General features: G+C 37.2%; 6 protein-coding genes across 14 annotated transcripts; 4 read left to right on the top strand and 2 right to left on the bottom strand.

Annotated features, from left to right (window-relative positions):
- Positions 1–1,382: 1,382 nt before the first annotated feature.
- On the top strand, positions 1,383–4,216 carry LOC132202798 (protein adenylyltransferase Fic). Of its 7 annotated transcripts, none has more exons than XM_059629993.1 (9): positions 1,383–1,520; positions 1,603–1,696; positions 1,817–1,862; positions 1,918–2,185; positions 2,245–2,417; positions 2,539–2,902; positions 2,957–3,185; positions 3,243–3,386; positions 3,488–4,216. In XM_059629993.1, exons 4-9 carry the CDS (start codon positions 1,924–1,926, stop codon positions 3,678–3,680), a joined length of 1,365 nt encoding a protein of 454 aa, XP_059485976.1. In that variant the 5' UTR covers positions 1,383–1,520; positions 1,603–1,696; positions 1,817–1,862; positions 1,918–1,923; the 3' UTR covers positions 3,681–4,216. The 7 variants fall into 7 exon arrangements, with proteins under 7 accessions (XP_059485976.1, XP_059485977.1, XP_059485975.1 ...); XM_059629994.1 differs by having other exon boundaries at positions 1,603–1,712; XM_059629992.1 differs by having other exon boundaries at positions 1,603–1,742.
- LOC132202800 (pleckstrin homology domain-containing family J member 1-like) lies at positions 4,079–6,522 on the bottom strand. Of its 2 annotated transcripts, none has more exons than XM_059629998.1 (5): positions 5,632–6,522; positions 5,343–5,460; positions 5,199–5,284; positions 4,903–5,136; positions 4,079–4,847 (listed from the first exon to the last, which is right to left on the bottom strand). In XM_059629998.1, exons 2-5 carry the CDS (start codon positions 5,446–5,448, stop codon positions 4,518–4,520), a joined length of 756 nt encoding a protein of 251 aa, XP_059485981.1. In that variant the 5' UTR covers positions 5,449–5,460; positions 5,632–6,522; the 3' UTR covers positions 4,079–4,517. The 2 variants fall into 2 exon arrangements, with proteins under 2 accessions (XP_059485981.1, XP_059485980.1); XM_059629997.1 differs by having other exon boundaries at positions 5,645–6,520.
- LOC132202796 (kinesin-like protein KIF2A) lies at positions 6,095–13,630 on the top strand. Of its 2 annotated transcripts, XM_059629985.1 has the most exons (15): positions 6,095–6,379; positions 8,053–8,147; positions 8,223–8,312; positions 8,911–9,243; positions 9,847–9,880; positions 9,945–10,094; positions 10,264–10,444; positions 10,564–10,830; positions 10,884–11,130; positions 11,226–11,368; positions 11,429–11,598; positions 11,727–11,881; positions 11,935–12,111; positions 12,165–12,339; positions 12,401–13,630. In XM_059629985.1, the coding sequence occupies exons 1-15, from the start codon at positions 6,322–6,324 to the stop codon at positions 12,550–12,552; spliced, it is 2,427 nt and encodes an 808-aa protein (XP_059485968.1). In that variant the 5' UTR covers positions 6,095–6,321; the 3' UTR covers positions 12,553–13,630. The 2 variants fall into 2 exon arrangements, with proteins under 2 accessions (XP_059485968.1, XP_059485969.1); XM_059629986.1 differs by lacking the exon at positions 8,911–9,243 and having other exon boundaries at positions 6,098–6,379.
- A 286-nt stretch (positions 13,631–13,916) lies between these two features.
- On the top strand, positions 13,917–18,533 carry LOC132202795 (methionine--tRNA ligase, cytoplasmic). The gene is made up of 17 exons (XM_059629984.1): positions 13,917–14,156; positions 14,260–14,414; positions 14,476–14,730; positions 14,786–14,925; positions 14,982–15,225; positions 15,287–15,363; positions 15,423–15,512; positions 15,622–15,808; positions 15,865–16,029; positions 16,086–16,299; positions 16,352–16,565; positions 16,626–16,862; positions 16,921–17,107; positions 17,174–17,344; positions 17,401–17,592; positions 17,653–17,835; positions 17,893–18,533. The coding sequence occupies exons 1-17, from the start codon at positions 14,051–14,053 to the stop codon at positions 18,055–18,057; spliced, it is 2,982 nt and encodes a 993-aa protein (XP_059485967.1). The 5' UTR covers positions 13,917–14,050; the 3' UTR covers positions 18,058–18,533.
- LOC132202799 (high mobility group protein 20A-like) lies at positions 18,075–20,006 on the bottom strand. Its single transcript, XM_059629996.1, has 7 exons — positions 19,838–20,006; positions 19,354–19,496; positions 19,009–19,289; positions 18,755–18,952; positions 18,619–18,700; positions 18,348–18,563; positions 18,075–18,288 (listed from the first exon to the last, which is right to left on the bottom strand). The coding sequence occupies exons 2-7, from the start codon at positions 19,451–19,453 to the stop codon at positions 18,152–18,154; spliced, it is 1,014 nt and encodes a 337-aa protein (XP_059485979.1). The 5' UTR covers positions 19,454–19,496; positions 19,838–20,006; the 3' UTR covers positions 18,075–18,151.
- Positions 20,007–20,235: 229 nt separating this feature from the next.
- Positions 20,236–23,959, top strand: LOC132202380 (protein O-mannosyl-transferase 2). Its single transcript, XM_059629251.1, has 18 exons — positions 20,236–20,395; positions 20,603–20,658; positions 20,800–20,880; positions 20,949–21,033; positions 21,102–21,206; positions 21,263–21,371; positions 21,429–21,537; positions 21,600–21,756; positions 21,822–21,931; positions 21,980–22,062; positions 22,115–22,302; positions 22,359–22,484; positions 22,538–22,689; positions 22,750–22,838; positions 22,891–23,039; positions 23,126–23,411; positions 23,471–23,582; positions 23,643–23,959. Exons 2-18 carry the CDS (start codon positions 20,612–20,614, stop codon positions 23,746–23,748), a joined length of 2,094 nt encoding a protein of 697 aa, XP_059485234.1. The 5' UTR covers positions 20,236–20,395; positions 20,603–20,611; the 3' UTR covers positions 23,749–23,959.
- The last annotated feature ends 159 nt before the right edge of the window (positions 23,960–24,118 follow it).

Below are 24,118 nucleotides of genomic sequence, written 5' to 3'. Positions count from 1 at the left end.
TATTAGGTTTGTTGAAATCAGCATTAAAATTGTCAAATTTTGATGAAAGTTAATTTGAAATTAAAAACCAGAGGTCAAGAGGGCAGCGGGTGACCTAGGGCACTTAGAGCTTTAACAATACCTTCTTGCTCTGGAGCTTAAAATTTTGAATCAACCATCGTTAGAATTATGCGATTCGGACCAGTGGGAGCAAAGTATTTGCGCTCGGCAGTTTAGTATGAACATCACATTTTTAAGAAGGTTGAATTAAATTTAAATTATTCTATTAACGCCATTGACAAGAACGCTTCAAGTGTTTTGAGCCAAGTCTTTAAGCAACTAATCATAATTTATTTGTGTTTTTTACTTGAAATCTATGTGCTGCAGTCAAAGTTGAAGTGGAAAAAACACTGTAATAATTTTGAATAGCTGTTTCAGAATCTGAATTCTCACAATAAAAAAACAATAGATGTATTTGAGCTTAGTTGTGAATTTTCTCAATTTTTACTTCATTAGCAGGCGAGATAATTAATAAAAACTCCGCGACCCGCCCCAAAAATTTTTGGACTAAAAAGCCGCGGTCGTCTCACACAAGAGAGACATCGGCGTTATTGCGCTGTTCAAGTTTCTGTAAAAACGAAAACTCAAAAAATCGTAACTTTGGTCCTATTGATCCGAATAATTAAATTTTTGAAATATATAAAAGATTTTTCAATCTCAAAAAATTGGTATCAACATTTGATTAAATATAAAAGATAACAAGGAAGCTATTAGGCAAATATCTCTTTTATGAATACATAGCTTGTAAAATTTAAAAAAAAAAAATATGTATAAATTTGTTCAGAACAGTGGAAAAAATTTGAGACTTAAACAAGTAAAAGAAGGAATCAATAAGGCTCTTTTAAATAATCATCTGTGCTAAATATGACCGTAATCCAAATATTAAAAAAAATTATAATTATAAAAATATCAACTCAATAAAATTATAAAAATTTTACCTTCCGCGTTTGTGTTAAACCAAAACATTTTTATACTTTGATCTCATACAATACACCACAGCCTAATTAAAATGAATGCCCGTAATATTCTTATTTTATTTGGGTTTAATTCACTTATTTTATTTTGACCATGTTCGTAAAAATATTCTGCTGATAATTATATAATATTATTTCTAAATTTAAATTTAAGAAGGTGATGAAATATGACATATATTTTTTAATTTTATTAAATATGCATGCATAAAAATACTAGTTCCTGAGACGCGGAAAAGGTAGTACGCAGTGAACTATAAATTCCAGCTCGGGTGTCATTCGCGTGTGCTTTTGGATTCAAATTATAAAAATACGTCGCGCCACCCCGCTCCACAAACAACCGGTTACCGATATCCCCGCCCCCTGCCGGTATAACCGTTTGAACCTGTGAACCTGGCTTCACGCTCGCGCGCATGCAGCAAGTTCTGCAAATGTTGCAGATTTGCAGAAACAGGAATGTGCATAAAATGATTAAGTGAAGATTTGCGGACGCAGACAGCCGTATGAAAGGTATATTAATTGTAATACATATACATATATGCAAATATTAAACTTCTGAACGATGTGTGACAATATTTAATTTACATTCCAGCAGCTACTTTATACCGCTTTATACGCTAAAAACCGTCAGTAAATTAAAAATTTGGAATGGATGCGTTGACGACGACTGCATACGTGAGAGCAATGTAAGGGTGGATCAAGGTGGATCTGTTATTAATTAATAATGACTCGTCGGTAAAATATTAATTATTAATATAACAAAAATTATATGCGTGTTATCTTATAAAATTTAATTGACTTTACAGAATATTGGAGATGAACACTTAAATTTTGTTGGAAAAAGAGCTACGGGTACGATCATCGTTTTTTTGGTTTTAAATCTGAATTCATTTTGCTATTATAAAAGAGCAACATGAACAAATTCATTTATGCCCTCATCTTCCTCTCCGGAGCAATTTTCGCTCTTTTGGCAACCTACTTAAATGAAGTTCTCAAACCGAAGCAGAGGACCAGCATACAAGTGTTCAGGTCAGAGGTCCTCGAGCAGTACAAGGACACATTTTTCCCTTTGCCTCCGGGGAGTTCTTATGAGCTTGAGGAGGACAGCACTTTGGGCACGGTAATCCAAAACTTGCAAAAGGCGCGCAGGACCACAAAACCCCCTGACAAAGCTGGTAGGTGGTACTTCATATATGAGAGATGTGAAAAATCTGAAGGTTATATTTTGTTCTAGCTAATAAAGCAAATGACCAGGAGGCTCTTGCTTCTTTACATGCAGCTCTGGAAAAGACTGGTCTTAAGCAATTCGACAAGGCTTTGAAGCTTTTCCAGCATGCAATCGCACTTGCCCCAAGCAACCCCGATGTACTCAACCATTTTGGAGAATTTTTAGAACACACTCACAAGGTAAAAAAAGTATTCAATTTATTCGCATTATTATAGCAGTTTAATTAAGTCCTTATTTTATGTATTATTTTGTTGGTTACAATATTATAATTTTTATTACATGAAAGTTCCTTTTTAACAGGATGTCCTCGAGGCTGATACCCTTTACGCAAGGGCACTGTCACACCACCCGAGCCATCAAGAGGCCAAAGTGAACCATCAGCGAACACTGCCCGTTGTGGAAGCACTGGATGCAGAAAACCTGAAACGAATCGACCAAAAACGGCTAACCCTTGCTCAAATTTCTACTACAGACGCAGCTCTCCGACGGGCTAAGCGAGAGGCCTACTTTCAGCATGTTTTCCACACAGTCGGACTTGAAGGCAACACTATGAGTCTGGCGCAGACTCGTGTAGTTCTTGAGACAAGGATGGCTGTACATGGAAAAAGTCTTGTCGAACATGGGGAAATTCTTGGTTTAGACGCAGCTTTAAAATTTTTAAACAGTAAGATTTAAAAGAGAAACATTGTAATTCTGAGTAAATCGATTATTATTTTAGACACGCTTTTACGAGGGAAATCTCCTGGACACTTGGACGTGGAGGACATTTTGGCCATCCACAAACGAGTGATGGCCTATGTGGAACCTTTTGACGCAGGAACGTTTAGGCACACACAGGTTTTCGTGGGAAACCACATTCCCCCTCCACCCTCCGAAGTGAACCATCAAGTAGCTCAACTTGTGGAATGGCTGCGGTCAACTGAAGCCCTTCAGCTCCATCCTATTCGGTGTGGCGAATATAAATTTTCTCGCAAATTATCGTAGACTAAATAATTAATTTGCAGATATGCAGCCCTTGCTCATTATAAATTGGTGTACATCCACCCTTTCACAGATGGCAACGGACGGACGAGCCGTCTGCTTATGAATCTTATCTTGATGCAGGCTGGATACGCCCCGGTTATTATTCCTAGACAAGACAGGCAAAAGTGTGTAAAATAGTTATGTTTTTGTTTATATGAACAACTGTTTTTTTTTGTTGTAATTATAAAATTTAAAGGTCTTCAATTTATTTTTTTTTTTTTTTTAGATATTATGAATACTTGGAAATGGCAAACAATGGAGATATTCGTCCGTTCGTGCGATTTGTTGCCGATTGCGCTGAACGAACATTAGACTTATACCTGTGGGCAACAAGTGAGTTCAACGCACAAATTCCTGCTCTTGCTGGCAACCAAGAAGACTACAAAGCTATCATTGTTGACAACGACAACCCAAGCTGATGAGAGAATCTGATTAACCATAGGCATCAGTGTTTTTGTAACTGTGATAAACGATACTTATCTAAGTCAATTTTCTGGATAACTTTTCAGCAGCATCACTTTAAATAATTTGCAAGAATTTGAACTAATCCATTTGTTCTATAGATAAATATTTATGTTCTGTCTTCTGACTGGAAAATTGTTATTGTTGATAGGAATACGGAGAAATTGATTTTTATCTAAATTTATTTATTTTGTGGAATTTTGTTTTTCTCGTCTTGATTTAAAAAAAAAAACCATCAACAATGCAACTCAGTTGTAGTTAAATATCAAATTAGTCTGCTGAGTAAATTATGAAAGTTTTACAACTGGTTTTTTTTTTAAGAATGATTGCTTATGAAGTAAAAACAAAAAATATATTTGTTTGGAAAGTAAAATAATTATTTTATTTTACAGTGATATAAGTGGATTTAACTTTTGCAATGGCAATACACACAAATTTATAATTCTGAACTTTAACATAATTAACAATCATGTAATGAAATAAACAATTATTTATTGAACAGACAACTGGAACTCCCAATAACTTCTTCGATATCTCTTGTTATAAATCTGGTGAAAATATATAACTCTGTGAAATGGAGTGCATCATGTCATATCATGAACCCACGAGCCTAAGAAATAGGATGGAAAGTAAAAAATGAAAAGTAAATTTTGTGACTAATGCCAAAATGTTGGCACAGAAATAAAACTAAATAGTAGAATAATATGAGCGCTAAAAACGTAGCTTTAGTGAGATAAGCGTATGGACAGCTTTGTTCGAATTGCTCGGTAATTAATAATATTAAGGCACAAACTTTAAAACTCAATGAGATCTTTGACAGGGGGTGGCTTTGTAGAAGGTGGCGGCTTTGTAGGAGGTGGTGGTGCTTGCCTTATGGGCATTAAAGGGCTGGACGCTCGTAAACTGGTATTGTTTGGCATTCTGGCAGGAATATTTTGAGACACAATTGGCATGGACGTCCTCGGTTTGTTCTCTGGAGCAACAAACTCGGCTATGTGACTCTTGAACTGTGAGCTCTTCAGCTTACTTCCTTTCCGCGAAGGTCGAGATGGAGACTGCGGAGCTTGTAGTTGTTGTTCCAAGTCTCTGGCAGTGGCACAAAAAGGTTGCAGAGTCACACGGTCCTTAGATTGATTTAATTGAATAAATTAATTTAAAGAAAAATTATAGTAACAATACCAAGCCGGAAGCAGTTTTGACCATATTTTGTAAGGTATGGAGTTTTTGTCGCATGTACTCGTAGCTACTTTGGCTGATGGCGCTCACCCAAGAGTTGACGAGCTCTTCTGATCTTGCTGCAAAATACTGCTTCTTCTCGACATCGTCGTGGAACGTTATAGAAAATGCAAACGGCATCTCCTTGCTTTCCTCGATTTGGATCTTGAAATTTTCTAACACGAAAACTCCTACTGGCTGTTAAAATTAAGGTTATGAGTTATGATTATATATTCAATGATCTAAAAAAATTATAATACCTCATTTGCATCAACACTTCCAAATTCCGTAAATCGAAAATAGAACAGGAGGTTCGATTTCAGTTTGAACCATCGCTCCTTGAATACTAATAACAAATCAATTTGTAATTAATAAGGCAATTTGCATTATTTTTAAGGTGAAACCTGCTTGGCTGAAATTTCCAGCAGGAACTTTGTAATTCAGTCTTCCTTCGAAGACAGTGCCTGGAGAACATCCATAGTCTGCCATTTCTTTCTCGTTGAAACGCATTTTGTGGCCAGTCTGAAATAATAAAAAAGCCTCTAATAAAAACAATGGAACAGATTGGGTGGTGTCGGAAATAATTAACCACAATCCACAACACGACCAATAAAAATATTTGAAAAAAAAAAATAAGGAAGTCCATTTTATAAACAATTGATTCAAAATTAATTGTCAGCAATAAATACTCACGTATTTTACTTACTTATACATACAAGATACAAAAAAATTGACCAGGCTTTTTTCCCGGAAAACTGGTGATATGTGGACAATTTAATTAAATTAATTAAGCAAGAAAGAAACAGGCAGCGAAAGTTTGTTGAGTTTGTTGTGTTGATTGCGGGCAGCTGCAAGAGTGTGGTGAAAATGAAAGAGAATAAATTAGTTCGAGAATATTTCTGACAATTTTGTTTTAAAATTAAAAAATATTACGTTAAAATTATAATCTTATACAGAAAAATTTTAATTTCATAAAAATGAAGGAAATTAAGTGCGTAAATTTGATTTATATTGCAGAAGTATGAAACATTTTTAGCTCCTGGTTGAAACTCCATTAGATCACTATTGCCATCTAGGTGCTTCCGATCAAAGCAAATCGTTGCAAGGCGAGATCAGTGATCATTTTTTGAAAAGTCGCAGCCTGTTTGCGTGACGTCACGCTCGCAATAGCCGTCGCAGAGAGCGGAATCAGCCAAGCAGCCGCTGCGATTGTACATTGGATTGTACGGTCCTTCGTGAATCTGCACCCGAAATTTCGGTCGAACTGTCAAAGTCTGCGGCTGGCGGCGGCCAAAACTTGGCTCCAACCGGCGCTCGTTGCGATTCGGCCCGTGTTAAATGCGTGCGCGACTCTCGGCGCGAAGAATTGCCATTTAAGGAAAGATGGATCGACTCGGCAACTTGCAGGCTGGGGTTAATGTCGATATCCAACGGACTGACGGTGAGTGGTGCGACGAGTGCATGGGCGGATGACCTGTAATTCGTACGAATTTTCGCTCTCGTTCCGCTCGTCAGTCGCCGTCGTGGCCGCCAAATTCGTCAAATTTCCTACGAATTCGCCACGACCCGAGACCAGACGGCGTGTCCGGTTTGCAGTCGAGTGAATACAAATTCTTTCTCGCGCTGCTCCGATGGCGGTTTGGGAAGTTTAAAAATAAATTCATAATTTGTTTATTAATGGGCACTGAACTAGATCTAGTCACGAACTGTCGTTCCATATTATTTTTGTGTTCGACTCCAATTTGAGTTTTTTTTCTACAATTTTCAATCCTTTCAGAAAATTTGCTCCAGATACGAGCAAGGTCTTCTCGCCCACTCGTTTTTCCTTTTTTGTTGTTATTGTGGCGGTCGAAGCAGACAGCAATGGAAATTTCGCCTTGATCAAGCTCGGGACTTTGTATTACTCATCAGAGCAATGTTATGTTCTGCGTATAATATGTACATTCATTTTTTTTATCGAAATCATTAAATAGTACATTATTTTTCTCAAAGTATGTATTTCAATTAAAAAAAAATACTTTAATTTATGAATAAATTTAAATATTTTTCATTTTATATTTTTATCAATTGCGCAACCATCTTTGATTATTTTCGTATCACATTTTTTCCTATTAATTTGGCCCAACGGTTGCTGAGATACAGCCCCCTCAACAAACAAGTGTCGGCGGTGGTTGCAATTGTGGCCATTCCTGCACAAGGCGTGCCATTGAACCTGTGCAAAAGACGGGCAAAAATATAAGTTATTTGTATTCATTGCATTCAATTCGTTGGAAAGAAAATCGTTCAAAATCCAAAATAAGTTATTGATTTTTTTATAGTAATAATAATAAGATTGTAAACCTCAAAAATTTGCCAGAATTCTACAGTTTTACAGTCAATTAGATCTTAATCATTTTTTTATAACGAATTATGTTTTGAAATTTTTCCCTTGAATTGAAATATTTTGTGATTTTTTTTTTTTTTATAAAGTTACAAGTCCAGCCATCTCCAATTGGAGTTATTGGCTGGTGCCTATGCGACTATAAAGCGCAAGGCTAAAAGCCAAGCACTTCAGCTCTATTCAAATATTTTTACTTGAGATTATTTTACAAGAATAACACTTTATGAAAAATTACAACAGCCATGGAAACAATTTTTTACTTTGAAATTTGACATCATTTTTCAAACCCAGATTTTTTAGATTTTGCAGCAAATATTCCACAATCTAGGATAGATGTATGTAAATGTGCGATCAGTGAATTTATTTTATACTTTGTGGTGTTCAAGTCGAGACATTCGCGTTTCATACTCCTTGCGTGGCACGACACGGTTCTCGTCGAAATATTTCAGACTATTAAATTCATAAATTTTATAAACTGACTGCGTTCCAAAATTTAAACAAATTTCCATTGCTCGTGTTTGCTTGCGAGAGCACATTTTGTATAAAACTCTTGTTCTTGTAACTGACGCAGAGTAGTTAAATTGGGGGAGCCCCATGTGGGACTTCCGTAGTTCAAATTACAATAATTCAAATATAAAAATCTTGATTTTTAATACAAGATGTGGAATTTTTTTTTATAATTATTACACTTATATGAGAAGCATATTTTTTATTGTCTTTCTTCTCATCTACAGGTCGTGTACACACAGCAGTGATTTCCGGAGTGAACCCCGAGACAAGCAGTGTCACAGTAGAATGGTTCGAGAAGGGAGAAACCAAAGGGAAAGAGGTACGAAAAAATAATAATTTCAGCAAACGTTTTAACTCTTTGCTTCTCTTTTTGAATTTACTTTTGAAAATACAGATCGAGCTAGACGCTTTGTTGAGACTGAACCCAGAGCTGCAGGAATCTGTCGAAGAAGCACAAAACATTCTACCCAGCAAGCTGAAAAGGGTGAGTACCACTCAAAATTCATTAAGATAAATAGCCTCAATCTTCATTCTTGCAAAGATTAGAAATATCTTTTCTTTTTAGGCAGAAATAATAATCTATTTTAATAATATTATTTTGTTTCTTAAGAACTTAATCAATATAAGATAAAATTCCACTCTTGATTTAAACCCTGAAAACTGACATTTTAATAGACACAATGCTGCGTAATCTATCAATTCTGAGATTTATTTAAATCAACACATCTATGAATATCATTTAATTTGAGTTAAAATTAAAAGTTAAGAATTTAGGAAAAAAGGGAATTAATTTTAAAATCCCTTTGTTTTTTTATACATTATTCCTAATTGTGAGAAAGAATTTGCAAATAATTAATTTACGTCGAGAATATTATTTTTAATGAAAAAAAAAAAGAATTATGTAAAAATATATAGGTTACAAATCATCAATTTAATGTTTATCAATCGCAAAACAATGGTACCGTCAAAAAAAAATGAACAATCACGTCAATCATGGGTGGTTTCGTCACATGTTTTGTGTCAAAAGGTTGTCAATCTTGCTTGTCAGAAGCAAAATTCTCCATCAAAATTTGACATTTTAGAGACAAAGCGCTCCAAGCACCCCAAGATCCAATGTCCGGCGATCATCGTCGTTAGTCCGGAAGCCGTCCACCGCCACCGATTCTGGCAACAGACTGTCCAGTATCCCGGTGCGCACCACTGCAAACGCAATCAACCAGTTTTCTCAGGAAAATTTGATGTATGTTGACACTCGCCGGACCACAAACACAATGGCACCCCTGATCGTCAGTGGGTCAATGACAAATGTGAGCTCAGCCGGTCGCCTCAGAAGCCAGAGCGTGTCTCAGGGTTTGCGAAGCCGACTTCCCACCATCAAAGGTTCACCCACAGGCAGTAACCCACAGACGCGAGGGGTAAATTGCAGCGCGTTGTGTGCTAGGTCGTGTTCGGTCTTCACAGTTGTTGGTTGGCAAATGGATTTGACAAAGGATTGTGAGAAATTTTTGTTAGGAATTTTTGATACTAATCTTAGTTGAAGAGTGACTAATCTAGATGCAAATTTGTGACAGAACCTGAAATATTTTTTTTTTATTGAACTTCGTGAAAGCGTCAAAACAAACAAGGAAGAAAACCTTAAGATTTAAACAAGTTTTGGTTATTTTATTAAATTACTAATTAATTTTACAACTATGTCAGGTTAAATGCAAAAAAATGTTTGACCTTTTTTTGAGCCAGGATTTTAACTCTCCAAAAAAAATTAATTCATATTTTGCAATGATTAATTAAAAAAAAAGCATTCTGCAATTATAATTGTAAAAGTTCAAGTTCCTGATTAGTTTGGTGTTAGTTTATTGTGCCAATTTAAAATTAACCCATGTGTGCAGATTTTCCTGATTAACAAAATTTAATATTTTTTCTATTTGTCTCATCCAGGTTTTTAGTTGATCATGTGTTGTCCTTGAAAATTTTCATGGGGTTGAGTGGCATTTTCTTACAAAACAATGTTTCTGTTGCAGTATGTCGCCAAGCAGCAAGTCTTGACTGCACGAGGTGAGATAGTCTTAAATGTCAAATGTTTACCTTTAGCGTTGAATCGATCGTCTGTTATGTTTAGTTGCCACTGTTGAAGATCAGAAGGGTCAAAACACCCGTTCACGAGTTGCCAGGCAAAATGGCAGGGAGACTATGGTGCCCACGCCTGTGGCCGTTGTTCCAGAAATCAACACGGAACCAGTCCACCAACCATCAGCTATTCCACAAGTTGGTGAGTTTGAAAAAAAATGTTAGTTAAATGTTTTCACTAACAACACAAAAAATTCTCATTGCCTTCATATTGTGACAGATGGTGAGTTATTTATATTACACGTCTTAACAAAACAGCTGGAATTGAACTATTTGCTTAATTAAATTTTCTTTTTTTTTCTTGCAAATAGCTGCCTTAGCCAACGGCAAGCAAACTGGCGGTCGAAGGAGCAACGTGGTCAAAGAAGTGGAGCGACTGAAGAAGAACCGTGAGGAGAGACGTCTCAAGCAGGCTGAATTGAAGGAAAATAAAGAGGCTCTTATGAATCAAGATCCAGGAAATCCAAATTGGGAGTTCATGGGAATGATAAGGTGAAAAAAGATTTGAAATCAAAAATTTTAATTTATTTACATCAATTTAAATAAGTTAATGGACATTTTTATTAAAACAACAATATGGATGGAACTCATTTATCTTTGATTTGCTACAGGGATTATCAAGCTGGCCTTGATTTCCAACCTTTGAGAGCGACCGACAATGTAGAAACTCATCAAATCACAGTTTGTGTCCGAAAGAGACCACTGAGCAAGAAGGAGCTCAACCGCAAAGAGGTGGATGTGATCACTGTCCCGACAAAAGATCAGATGGTGGTTCACGAGCCAAAGCAGAAGGTGGACTTGACTAAGTACCTTGAGAACCAGCACTTCCGCTTTGACTATGCCTTCGATGACACCACTAGCAACGAGATGGTGTATAGGTATGCCGAGATTAACTATGAAGGATCAGGTGTGAATGAAGTTTTTCCTTCAGGTTCACTGCACAACCGCTAGTCCAATTTGTATTCGAGGGTGGCATGGCTACCTGCTTTGCCTATGGTCAGACTGGCAGTGGGAAAACACACACCATGGGAGGCGATTTCCATGGACGCACACAGGACTGCAAGAAGGGCATCTACGCTATGGCAGCTGCTGACGTCTTCAAACTGGCAAATTCTCCTAAATTTAAAAGCCTGAACATCAGGATCTCTGCTTCGTTCTTCGAAATTTACAGCGGGAAAGTAAGTTGTGCATTTTGTTCATCCAATTATTGAAACATAATGTCTATATAAAATCTTGGATCGTAATCTGAATTATCTCCTTTTGCAACCCACAGCTGTTTGATCTCCTTGCTGACAAAGCCAAACTAAGGGTGCTGGAAGACGGCAAGCAGGAGATTAAAGTTGTTGGCCTGACAGAAAAAGTGGTGCACAATGTTGATGACGTTTTGAAACTGATTCAGCACGGTAATAATGCTAGGTAAATTTTGTTGCTGCTTTTTTATACTTGTATTAACCATGTTCACTTGATATATTCTAGAACATCTGGCCAAACATCAGCAAACAGCAACTCGTCGCGATCGCACGCTGTCTTTCAAATTGTGTTGCGCCCTGCTGACCATCCAAACAAACTCTACGGAAAATTCTCTCTGATCGATTTAGCAGGAAACGAGCGTGGCGCTGACACTTCTTCAGCAAATCGTCAAACAAGTGAGATCTTTTGCTATTTAAAAATTGTACTTTTCGGAAATTGTGTTGTCTTTCAAAGACATTGCTTTAATTTTTTACTTCTACTTATTATTTTTTAAGCTGATTTTATTAACTTGGGGATGTTTCAGGAATGGAAGGAGCCGAGATTAACAAGTCTTTGCTTGCCTTAAAGGAGTGCATTCGTGCTCTTGGTAAAAAGGGTGCACATTTGCCCTTCAGAGCTAGCAAGCTCACTCTCGTTTTGAGAGATTCATTTATTGGAGAAAAGTCTCGCACATGCATGGTTTGTTCAAACTCCAAGGCCCGAAAGCTAAAAATTTAAATATTATCCTTTAGATTGCTATGCTGAGCCCTGGTCTGAGCTCATGTGAGCACTCGTTGAACACTCTCCGCTACGCCGACAGAGTGAAAGAACTGGCGGTGCAGGACCCTAGTGAAAAACACGGCGCACAAACAGCAGAACCCAACCATGCTGAAGACGAGGATGATCTGCGCCAGCTTAGATCCCTGAATGTAATAAAAAAATTGAAAATTTAATATACGTTTAAAAAAAATCTATTGTTTAGGAACATGAGCTTTCAGCAGACTTAATAACATTCCACCAAGCAGTGTCACAGTTGCAAATTATGGAGGATGAGCTTCTAGAGTCGCACGCCAGACTTGCCGAAGAGTCGGAAAAATGGCTTGAGCTTGACAGGAGGTTCCTGACCCATACTGCTGAGGTTGATTACGATCAAGAAGGTACTAAAATTTTGTTTAGTGAAAAAAGTATTTTAGGTGATGCTTTTCATGATTCTTGCAGAGTACTCACAGCAGCTTCAGGAGCTGATTGAAGAAAAAATGGCTGCTTTGCACCAACTGAAAGACAAGGTGATTGCCTTCCGAAAGCAACTGACAGCCGAGGAGCAGCTAAGCCAGAGAATGGTGCGACCCACCTGGAACAACCACCACTAATTTTGTTTTCTGATTTGCACACGCCCACACAAAATTACTATCTCAAATTTAATAAGCCTTATTCTCAGATAGTTAGCAATCCTCAAAAGACAATGGATTAACCCAAATTGTACTTGCTTCTCATTGATCTTTTAAAGTTTTCCCAATAACAAATTGAAGTCTATTAAAAAAATTACCTAATGCTAATGTGTAAGTTGTCCTAACATTTTGGAGGTGCTTCTGGAACTACTACACATTGCACTACTCACTCAATAGCTTTTCTGAGTTGACCAGCTTGTGAATTTTTTTGGCCGAGTTTTATTAAAGAGAAGTAACAATTGAAAAAAAAACTATTGTAACCTATAATGACTGACCTGACGATTGTTCGATTATGGAGGCATTAAATTGATATGTTCGTATTTATATTTCGAGCAAGAATGTGATGCTGCTGGTTCAATTTCAGAGAAAGCGAAAAATCAACTAAAACGCACAGCAGATTACTAATCATTGCATTTTATTTATAATTTGAAAGTTTTTGATGTTGAAGTCCACACTGCAAGTCTTTATGGACATAATTTAATTTATCAGCAACAATTTTTGTGACTAGATGCCGGTTAATGAGGCTCTAGATAACATTTATTTGAGGAAAAAAGATAATTCATGTTGTATGTTTTCCAAATGTCAAAAATTCTGTTGATTATTTTTACAAAAAAAGTGTCTGGGAGGGTTGCGTAATATATAAACTAGATAATTTTCATACATATGCTAATTGCTAGTTTATGATTGCAAAAAGTGGTCCACCGTTTTTAGACACCCCTTAATAACTATATCAAGCTTTTTGGTCTGGACGCAGGGTTCAGCGGTGGACTGACGTAAACTGGCAACCCCCTAGCATAAAAGGTGCCTCTTAATTCATTTTCAGAAAAAAATTGTTTCTTTGACTCAAAAGTATCGAGAATGGCCGTGAATCCTCTTGTATAAATTATATTGTGTGTCTTGTATTATTTCGTGGAAACCTCAAACAGAAACATCATTCCTGAATTTTAATAGGAGAAGTCGTTAAATTATTAAATAAACAGTATTAATTAAATCGATTCATAAAAAAAAAATGTTTTTAAATTGCAGTAAAATAAAATTTTATTGCTCATTATCCTTTACAGTACAACCCAGATAAGTTAAAATTTGGAATTTTTAAAAAATGTTGTTACCCTTATTCCTTTTTAATTAATTCTGTTCATTCCATTTTCCAATCCATATACAAAACATTACATTATTTATAGTTCAGCAGTTTCATGGGTTTTATTCCGCGAATTTTTCTGGCCCCCACTCGCCCTCCAATTCCCACCACACGATTGGACCACTTCTTGGATTGGACATTACCACACCCCTTTTTCCGACTCGCTGCAGCATGGCATTGGCATAATTTGATTGAAGATTGAGTCAGCCGAGCCGATTGATTGTGAGCCGACACGTTGTGTCTTCTCTGAGATCAGCATATTTAAAGGAAGAATTTTTCAAAATGAAGCTTGTTAGCCTCCAAAACGACCTGGGAGGGTTAAAAATTGTCGTGGCTTCAAATTATGCTAACAGAGAGTTGGACATCTCATTTCAATCTGAAACCAAAGGTATGTATGTTTGTGTTTTTAATGTACTTTTGACAGATAAAAAAAGTTAAAATTGCAGGATTTGAAAAATTTATAAATAATATTTTGTTGCTTTAAATTTTAGGTCAATCTAGAGTTCCAACTACCTTGATTTTGGACTCCGGAGTGAAAATCTGCTCTCCAAACGCGGCCACGACTTACATCTTTGAGTCTTCCTCAGGGGGCGAGACGCCCTTACATGTCCAGGAATTTCTTGAATGGGAAGCTACCCAATTGAGTGTAATTTTAAAACCCACATGGTGTGCCTTAACTGATTGATGTACATTTTCACTATTTTCAGCCTTCTGTCCTTCTTCTGATCTCTGCCGTGGCTGGTGGAAAAAAAGCTGAGAGCTCGGAGTTGAAAGAATGCATGAAAACCATCACTGACTCATTGAATGGGCAAGAATATCTTTTTGATGGCAAAATTTCTCCTGCTGACGTGGCTGTGTGGTCCACCCTTTATCCTGTGGTCACTGAAGCGAAGCTGTCAAAGCTGGTCACACCTGAAATTGGAGCATGGCACAAAAAATTAGCCTCGACCGATGCATTTAAAGTAAATAATGTTCACATTATCATTATACCTATTTATATTCAATATTTAAATCTAGAATGCTGCCGAGAAACTGAATTTCAAGGCTGGAATCGAAAGCTGGGCACAAGGCAACTCCTCGATCACCGCAGCTTTCATGAATATTTCTCTTGGTGCTTCACAGGACAAAGCAATTGCGTTATCAGTCGCCAACCCAGTGTATTTTTGTTTTTATTAATTTTGTCTATGGAGATTCAAACTTGATTTTTATATAGCCTCCCTGAGAAAGGAAAGAGGAATGTTTTGATCACTTCCGCCCTGCCTTATGTGAACAATGTGCCCCACCTGGGCAACATCATTGGTTGCGTCTTGTCTGCCGACGTTTTTGCCAGGTACTGCAGAGCCAGGGGTCACCCCACCCTGTACATATCGGGCACTGACGAGTATGGAACTGCTACTGAAACCAAGGCCATTGCTGAGGGTCTCACTCCTCAACAAATCTGCGACAAGTACCACAAGGTAGTTCTCTAATATAGAAATATAAAACCATAAATTTTGAATTTTTTATGGTATTTTCCAGCTTCACGCTCAAGTGTACAAGTGGTTCAATATTGAGTTTGATCACTTCGGACGAACTTCCCACAAACAGCATACTGAGTAAAATTTAAAAATATTTGTCATTCACGCTGAAGTAAATTTTCGTTACAAACTTTTAGAATTTGTCAGGACTTATTTTTGAAACTTCACGCAAAAGGCCTGATGTTGATCGAATCTGTGGAGCAATTGCTGTGTGAGAATTGCAACAGGTAAATTTATTATCTTTAATATTGCGAAAATTTAAATGAATATAATAACGAATAATTGCTGTTTTTACAAAACAATTTTTACTTTTTATTAAATCAATTTTTGCTTCAGGTTCTTGGCAGACCGTTTTGTGGAAGGCATTTGCCCTTTTTGTGCGTTCGAAGACGCCCGAGGTGACCAATGTGACAAGTGTGGCAAATTGATCAATGCCACTGAACTGTTGAATCCTCGGTGCAAATTGTGCCAGAAAAAGCCAGTTATCAAAGAGTCCCAGCATTTCTTCATAGATCTGCCAACAGTACTTGCCTTTTAGTTTTTATTATTTTCATTTAACCATTCAAATTTGATTTTTAGATTGAGCCTAAATTGCGTGAATGGATGGCCACATCTTCACCTGGTTGGACGAGTAACGCAAGCACCATTGCCCATTCGTGGATCAAAGACGGCCTCAAGCCCCGCTGCATTACCCGTGACCTTAAGTGGGGTATACCTGTTCCTCTTGAAGAGTTCAAGGACAAGGTATTTACTATAGACAAGTTCTTTGCACCAGAGTGCAGGGTTAAATTTTTCGACAGGTCTTTTATGTATGGTTTGATGCGCCTCTTGGCTACATCAGCATGACCAAAGCATACACAGATGAGTGGGAAAAGTGGTGGAAAAATCCTGAAGAAGTGGAGTACTATCAGTTCATGGCAAAGGACAACGTCCCATTCCACGCGGTCATGTTTCCTTCTACGCAACTTGGATCCGGCGAGAATTTCACCATTGTCAACCACATCATGGCCACAGGTTTGCAAGATAGGTTTCAAAATCAAAGCCAACCAAAAAAATGTAATTTCAGAATATTTGAACTACGAGGATGGAAAGTTTTCAAAAAGTCGAGGAGCTGGTGTCTTTGGTTCCGACGTTCAGGACATTGGAATTTCTGCTGACGTCTGGCGTTTCTATCTTCTTTATGTCCGCCCCGAAAGTCAAGATTCAAGTTTCAGCTGGGTTGACCTGATGACCAAAAACAACTCTGAGCTTCTCAACAATCTCGGAAACTTCATCAACAGGTAAAAAAATGCTTTTGATTAAGAACAAAATGAAATTTAAAATGTATGTACTTCTTTAAGGGCTCTCATGTTTGTGGAGAAGAATTTTGAAAGTATCATTACTAAGGTTGAGTTGAACGATGAGGATAAAGAACTTGTGAAAAATATCAATTCCGAACTGAAGAGTTACAATGATGCATTAGAGAAGGCAAAGCTTCGAGATGGTCTTCGCTGCATTTTGTCTATTTCAAGATTAGGAAATCAGTACATGCAAGTCACTCAGCCATGGGTCCTGGTCAAGCAATCTCCTGAAGACAGGTAATTTTTTTATAGAGTTGAAAGGCAATAGTGAATTAATGCATTTCCAAAATTTTAGGAAGCGGGCTGGATCGATTTTGGGCCTGAGTGCTAATATCGTCTGCCTAATTGCAGCTTTGCTTAGGCCCTACATGCCAGCCACGGCAGAAATAATCTCCAAGCAACTCATGGCTCCTGGAAAAACTGCTTTCAACATCCCAGAAATATTCACCATCACTCTGCCGGAAAACCATACAATTGGAAAGGTCCGAAGAATATTTTTTACATTTAGTTTTCATTTTATTGATCTAAAAATCCTAAAAATGTTTTAGCCTGCTCCTTTGTTTACCAAAATTGATGCTGCCCAAGTGGATCAGCTGAAAGTTAAATTCGCAGGCAGTCAGGAGGACCAGGCAGCGTTCAAAAGTAAAGGCAAAGCACCAGCTTCTACAGCAGCAGCCTCAGGAAATTTGGTGTCCTTGCAAAAGGAAGTTGAGGCTCAAGTAAAAAAAATATTGCTTTATTCTTCTGATCAGTACGTAAACAAAAACTCAATTAGGGCGAAAAAGTGCGGAAACTGAAGTCTGAGAAAAAAGACAAGAGTGTATGGCAACCCGAAGTTGAAATTCTACTTTCTTTAAAGAAGCAGTTGGCTGAAGCAGAGAAAGTTGCTGCCTCTCCGGTAGCCTCAGCAGCACCAGTTGCAGCTGCTGTTGATATTGGCGCTTTGGAATCTGCAGTTGCTGCCCAGGTAAATTACAATTTATTAAAATTAAAACGGAAATAATCATATTAATCCTTCAAAACCAAGGGGGAAAAAGTGCGAAAATTGAAGTCTGAGACAAAAGACAAGAGTGTTTGGCAACCTGAAGTTGAAATTCTCTTGTCCCTTAAAAAGCAGTTGACCGAAGCTGGAAAAGCCAGTGCCTCCTCCGCAGCACCAGCAACTGGTGGCGTCGACATTGGTGCTTTGGAAGCTGCCGTTGCTGCTCAGGTAAAATCTTGCAAGCATTTTAATATGGGCACATTTTGTATTGCTATATTACTTCAGGGCGAGAAAGTAAGGCAGCTGAAGGCTGAGAGCAAGGATAAGACAGTTTGGCAACCCGAGGTCGAAACTCTTCTCAAGCTGAAGAAGCAATTGGCCGAAGTGCAAGGAGTTGCAGCTTCTCAGCCAAGTAAAAAGGGAGGCAAGTCGGATAAGAAGAAGAAATGACATAGGAAGAAAAAATAAATAAACTACTTCATGGACTACTTGATTCTATAATTATTCACTTAATTGAACGCAAAACATGAAGTTGAGTAATAAGTCAGAAGTGGAGGCCTCCCAGGGCAGATTTAACACTAGACAGAAACACTTTGCTCTCGGAATGACCAGAAGTGCTGAATTGCTGCACCGACAGCATATAGTTGTCGATTGTGTGCAAGTTGGGAGGTTCTCCAGACCCTGAAATTATAATAAATGAATTTGTGAGATTGAAAATTTGAATATTGATGAATCCTAACCTGGCAGTGGCAAATGTGCCAAGCTAGTGACCAGGTTGTTGCGCAAGTGCTCCAGGTGCTGTTTCAGAGCAGCGTTGTTTGTTATCTGCTGCATAACTTCGGCTTCCAGTTTCTCCACAGCCGACTGCATGTTGGCCAGGTGGGTTTGGAGAATTGAGTTTTGCTGCTCGTAGTCAATGGTTGATTTTCTGAGCTGCCTCAATTCTGTCTCACGAGCTAATAATAATTATCGATTATAATTTTCAAATAAATAATATAGCAAAAGATTTACCTTTGTTGTGGTCTAAGAATTCCTCAGTAAAAATGGGAATGTCAAGAGTAAAAGAATCGGTCTCTTTGGTGCTTGAAATTTCCTGGAAAATATTATTTATAGAGTGATCAGAATTTTAAATATAAATATCTATTACTGATTTTGCAGGCTTGCTTGGTCGTTTCGGAACTTCGATCTTTGGCTTAACAACCTCTACTGCCGCAGGGTTATTTTTGTTTGCCAGTTTGCGTTCCTTTTTCTTTTTTGCAAACATTTTATAAACATCCGTTTGCTTATAAGCTTCCAGCTCCTTTGAGTATCTTTCCTTGTCCTGCTCTGCTGCCTCAAGATATTGCTGAAATTAATTTGTTACTTTTTACCTTCAGAAATATAAAAGGTTGGATGTTACACCTGTTTATCAGCTGGTCCCATCTTAGACCATTCCGCGGCAAGAATTTTGGTGATCATGGTAAAGTTGGCTTTGGGATTTTCAGCTTTAATCCTGTCTCGGTGGTCATTCATGAAACGGAAGTAGCCAGAAATGGGGTGTTTGGGGGCAGCAGCGTCCTTAAGTCGCCTCCTCTTTTTCTTCACAACTTGGTCCTTTGGCTTCTCCTCCTTGCTACTGCCTTCCTTTCTTTTCCGAGGCTTTTGCTCTTTCTCATTTTGGGTTGAAGAACTGCCATTGGTGACTAAACAAAATATTATTTGAATATTTCAATTGAATAATTTGAAGATTTTTGTCAAAATATAAACCTGAAGGAGAGTTGATTTTGGTCAAAGAATGAGATTCTTTTTTGTTTGGCGACGGCAATGGACTCTTTCCGAGGGACTTGTTGTTTGTTTCTTCTGCCATTGTTTTAAAGTTTCCCAACTTCTTTCTGGTTTTGTAATATGATCTGTGGAATTAAATTATGTTTTAGCGATAAAATTTTTGAGCGAAAGAAGAAAATCCTTAATTTAAGCATTCTTCTTATAACCAAATCATAAATTATTACATACAACTCATACACTATATTTGACTATTATTTGTCTATTATAATGATGGAAGGGCAGCTATCAAATTGCAATTGAACTAAAACTCATATCAGAACAGACAAAATGAAAATAATGATGTAAACGAGAAATTTCTTAAGTACGTATAAGAAATGATTAAAATGTACGTTTGATGAGATTTTGTGAACCCGCTACAAACCCACGTAAATCGCGTAAATCAATTAATAATGTATGACATTTTTACCTTCTAAGTTTGCTCGTATTTCTTCAGAATTTAATTATAAATTTCTCTTTTAAAAAGTTCATAAACACTACATAACAGAAAACAGAAGTTCACTGCGGTTCACTATTCAGAATTTTCAGAATGATTTTGGTTTTGGTTATTGTTTTTGATCGTGGCGCTCCCTGCTCGGAATTTATCTACAGTGAGTAACAAAAAATTATAAGAGATGCGAAAAGGAGGTTACCACCCAGTAGACCAGGGCGCTGATTGGCTCTGGATCAGTATGAACAAGAAGAGGCTCCTCCTCTCCGCGCCTTCTTTATCCCTACCCTTACCCTTAATTCTGCAGAGGTGATGGCAGGGATGGCAGGGTTTGAGCAGAGACCTCTGTGGCCTGTCATTGAGACAACTTGGCGAACACGCCCCCCTTTTCATTAAGGTCAATGGTCTCCGTCACCAACAACATCCACAACAACAAAATTAATTTGCTGAATTTAGGCGATTTTGCCCATTCTGAACCGAAACTACGAGTTTCAGATCAGATAAAGAAATTTGATGACTCACTCCTGAAGCCTACCGGTGAAAATCATTCATTATCTTTAACTAATCAATCTAACACACATAATTTAAAATGAATTTTATACATTGATAATAGGGGATGGTGCTGGAAATGTAAATTTGTTTATGCTTTTAAAATTCTGTTTTTTTTTCAGTTTATGTTTTTATTTCATTGAAATTGAATATCAAAAACACACGTTAATAATTAAATTATTTTCCACTTATCAGGGTCAAACTATGAGTCATGCAGAAGGCACAAAGCAAGCAAAGAAAAACAATAAAGAGTAAGTAAAAGTAGTATGTATTAGCAAGTTTTAAGAAAGGAAAGCCTCAATTAATTCAATTTTTACAAAATTTTTCTAAATTTAATTGAAAATATATATGCAGAAACCGGAACAAATTGATTGATCTTTTTTATTTTGTAGATGGTGGGCTGCTTTTGGAATTATAGTCTTATTCACTCTGCTTACAAGACTCCACAAAATTGCAGAACCAGAACATGTCTGGTAAGAAAACAGAAAGAGAATCCTCGCAATTTTAGTTGAATTTAAAATAACAAATTTTGCCTTTTCAGCTGGGACGAGACGCATTTTGGAAAAATGGGGAGTTGGTACATCAACAGAACTTTCTTCTTTGACGTTCACCCACCTTTGGGAAAAGTATTATTCAGCAAAAATCTTTCGTCCCCTAAAAATTATAATACGTGATTGTACGTGATTATTTTTAGATGCTAATTGGACTGTCAGGATACCTGACGGGATATGACGGTCGATTTGCTTTTGAAAAGCCAGGAGACGTTTATGAGAATGTGAATTACCTGGGCATGAGATTTGTGAGTAAAAGTACATTTTATAAATTAACAGAATTAATTAAGCAAGAATTTTGCAGTTCTGTACTTTGATGGGAGCAATGACTGTGCCTTTTTCATTTTTGATAGTTTACGAACTGACTGAATCTCTTGAAGCGTCTGTGTTGGCGTCCGCCCTATTTTTACTAGGTTTGTTCATTTCCTAGTGATGTCCAAATTAATTTAAAATATTTTAAAATTTTTCAGATGTAGGGCTGGTTACTTTAAACCAATACATTTTACTTGATCCGATTTTGCTATTTTTCGTCATGGGTTCTGTCTTGGGAATGGTGAAAGTAGCTTCAAAATCTATAAAGTGGGTGATAAATATGCTGCAATATCTCAAATATAAGTTTAAATTTCTTTATATGTCAACAGGGAATTTTCATTTGTATGGTGGTTCTGGCTTGTCTGGACAGGAGTTATGCTGGCTGGCTCTATAAGTGTTAAGTTTGTCGGACTCTTTGTTGTTTTGCTCGTAGGTCTTCATACAATTTGTGATCTGTGGGAAATTCTTGGCAACACAACCAAACCAGTAATATAAAATTAAATCTACAATTTTTTTTTACCTGAAATAATAATAATAATAATAATTTTTAGCTCAAATACTTGGCCCAGCATTTTTTTGCTAGAGCGTCGTGTCTGATTGGCATTCCGATTTTTCTCTATGTCTGCTTTTTCTACATTCACCTCAAAGTTCTCAATCATTCGTAAGTCAAATATATGGAAGCAAACAAAAAATTAACTCTCTGCTTTAGTGGAAACGGCGATGGATTTTACAGCTCAGCGTTTCAGTCGCAGCTCATTGGAAATTCTTTGCACAACGCAAGCATGCCGAGAGGTAAAATTGGCAGTTCAGGAAAGAATCAGAAATTAAAAACCATAATTCACAGAGGTTGCGTATGGAGCGGTTGTTTCCCTGAAAAACCATCGAACGGGCGGCGGCTACCTCCATTCTCACTGGCATCTTTATCCTGAAGGTGTTGGCGCTCGACAGCAGCAAATTACTGCATACACGCACAAAGACGACAACAACAAGTGGGTCATTAGACCCATCACAGAAGAAACGGATGCAAGCCAAGTGAGAATTTTTTTAAACGTCCATTTGAATTATCAATCAATGTGAAACAATTTTAGATAAATTTGCTCAAACACGGCAATTATGTTCGATTGGAGCATTTGGTCACTAGACGCAATTTGCACTCTCACAAAGAGCCTGCGCCGATGACTCGGAAACACTTGCAAGTGACAGGATATGGAGAAGTAATGAATAATTTTGAGTTAGAAAATTTGCATATTAAAATTTTGTTTGTCAGAATGGCACTGGGGATGCTAATGATGTCTGGGTCGTTCATATTGACAGTGGAGTAAAAAATCAAGTTGTGCAAACAGTTACAAGTAAATTTAGACTGATCCACCACTTGCAAAAGTGTGTCTTGACAACCTCAGGAAAGCAGTTGCCAAAATGGTGAGATTTGAATATTTTCATGCCCTGACATTTCAGCCTGAAAATAAAACAAATTTTTAGGGGTTTTGAGCAACAGGAAGTTTCGTGCAACCCAAATTTTAGAGACAAAAGTGCCTTGTGGAATATTGAAGACAACTATTCTCCAAAATGTAAATTCTGAAAATTAATCTGAATTTTCACGTAATAAGATAAAAATTGCAGTGCCAAATGTGACGGTCCAGGTGTACGCACCCAGTTTCTTTGAACGGTTCTTGGAGTCACACGCTGTAATGCTTCAAGGCAACGCGGGTCTCAAGCCGAAGGAGGGGGAAGTCACATCTAAGCCATGGCAGTGGCCTATCAATTACAAGGTGAAAGAAATTCCTTGGCACTGTTATTATGCAACTTCACATTTGCCCATTGAAATTTGAATAACGAAAGTTTTTTATTCCTTTAGGGCCAATTTTTCTCTGGCAACCAATACCGAATCTACCTATTAGGCAACCCAGTAATTTGGTGGGGAAATTTGGTCGTCTTGGCCACATTCTGCATTTTGTACCTGTGGCAGTTATTGAAAAGTCAGAGGTCTCTGGAAACTACAAGTCACGAGGAACAAAAATTACTGCCTTGCTCCTGGCTTTTCATCGGCTGGGCGCTCCACTATGTGCCATTCTGGGTTATGGGAAGAGTGCTTTATTTTCATCATTACTTCCCTGCCCTGATGTTCAACTCGATGCTCTCTGGTATACAACAAATTTTTTTTTTGGAACAAAGCTTTACTGAAGCAAAACACGTTTTTCAGGTGTTGTATTGAGTTACATACTTGACGTAATAAAAAACCAGTTGGCTGGGAAACTGGCGTTTGTGGTCCGCCATACTATTCTGGCATTTCTCGCCTCATCTCTCATTTACAGGTAATTAAGCAAGATAACTAATATTGGAACATCAAATTTATTAAAATTCAAATATTTTAGTTTCTACCTATTTGCACCATTGGCTTATGGCATGTCTGGGCCTTTTGGCAATGACCCCAACAGCACAATGAGTTATCTGCGCTGGCTGGAATCCTGGGAAATTTAATGGAACTAGTGAATCTCTGTTTTAATTTAATATTTATTTCAAATTGCCGAGCAGTATTTTTATATAAATAATCATGAGCTTTTACTACATTGTATTTTACTAATCTCAGAAAAGACTGTATTATAACTATATTTTGTTTAAAAGATCGATGTTTTGTTGGCGGTTGGGGCTGGGTTGGGGTATTTAATTTATAAAAATAGATCTAAATTTCTATTTTGGATAAAATGTTGTTAAATTAGAATAAAAGAATATTTTATTACAAATAAATATTTTGCAGATTTTTAAATTTATGTTTTCCATATAAAAAAGAAAATAAGCAGAATTAACTTTGAAAAGGATGTTTGTACAAATCAGCTTTCTCGTACATCAA

Source organism: Neocloeon triangulifer, unplaced genomic scaffold, assembly GCF_031216515.1.
Source record: "Neocloeon triangulifer isolate White Clay Creek 2 clone unplaced genomic scaffold, ASM3121651v1 ptg000015l, whole genome shotgun sequence".
Classification (NCBI taxonomy): Eukaryota; Metazoa; Arthropoda; class Insecta; order Ephemeroptera; family Baetidae; genus Neocloeon; species Neocloeon triangulifer.
Note: the sequence above shows the minus strand (reverse complement) of the source record. Positions and strands in the feature narration are given on the sequence as shown.

Coding starts and splice junctions, on each gene's coding strand:
- LOC132202798 (XM_059629993.1), top strand. CDS start 1,924: ATGAACAAATTCATTTATGCCCTCATCTTCCTCTCCGGAGCAATTTTC. Junction 2,186..2,244: donor AAAACCCCCTGACAAAGCTG/GTAGGTGGTACT, acceptor ATTTTGTTCTAG/CTAATAAAGCAAATGACCAG. Junction 3,186..3,242: donor CTTCAGCTCCATCCTATTCG/GTGTGGCGAATA, acceptor ATTAATTTGCAG/ATATGCAGCCCTTGCTCATT.
- LOC132202800 (XM_059629998.1), bottom strand. CDS start 5,448: ATGCGTTTCAACGAGAAAGAAATGGCAGACTATGGATGTTCTCCAGGC. Junction 5,285..5,342: donor TGGAAATTTCAGCCAAGCAG/GTTTCACCTTAA, acceptor ATTTGTTATTAG/TATTCAAGGAGCGATGGTTC. Junction 5,137..5,198: donor GAAGTGTTGATGCAAATGAG/GTATTATAATTT, acceptor TAATTTTAACAG/CCAGTAGGAGTTTTCGTGTT.
- LOC132202796 (XM_059629985.1), top strand. CDS start 6,322: ATGGATCGACTCGGCAACTTGCAGGCTGGGGTTAATGTCGATATCCAA. Junction 11,599..11,726: donor TTCAGCAAATCGTCAAACAA/GTGAGATCTTTT, acceptor GGGATGTTTCAG/GAATGGAAGGAGCCGAGATT. Junction 11,882..11,934: donor AAAAGTCTCGCACATGCATG/GTTTGTTCAAAC, acceptor ATTATCCTTTAG/ATTGCTATGCTGAGCCCTGG.
- LOC132202795 (XM_059629984.1), top strand. CDS start 14,051: ATGAAGCTTGTTAGCCTCCAAAACGACCTGGGAGGGTTAAAAATTGTC. Junction 15,226..15,286: donor TCTGCGACAAGTACCACAAG/GTAGTTCTCTAA, acceptor GGTATTTTCCAG/CTTCACGCTCAAGTGTACAA. Junction 17,108..17,173: donor AAAACCATACAATTGGAAAG/GTCCGAAGAATA, acceptor AAAATGTTTTAG/CCTGCTCCTTTGTTTACCAA.
- LOC132202799 (XM_059629996.1), bottom strand. CDS start 19,453: ATGGCAGAAGAAACAAACAACAAGTCCCTCGGAAAGAGTCCATTGCCG. Junction 18,953..19,008: donor TGGGACCAGCTGATAAACAG/GTGTAACATCCA, acceptor AATTAATTTCAG/CAATATCTTGAGGCAGCAGA. Junction 18,701..18,754: donor CAAGCAAGCCTGCAAAATCA/GTAATAGATATT, acceptor AATATTTTCCAG/GAAATTTCAAGCACCAAAGA.
- LOC132202380 (XM_059629251.1), top strand. CDS start 20,612: ATGAGTCATGCAGAAGGCACAAAGCAAGCAAAGAAAAACAATAAAGA. Junction 21,207..21,262: donor ATTACCTGGGCATGAGATTT/GTGAGTAAAAGT, acceptor AGAATTTTGCAG/TTCTGTACTTTGATGGGAGC. Junction 21,372..21,428: donor GTCCGCCCTATTTTTACTAG/GTTTGTTCATTT, acceptor AAAATTTTTCAG/ATGTAGGGCTGGTTACTTTA.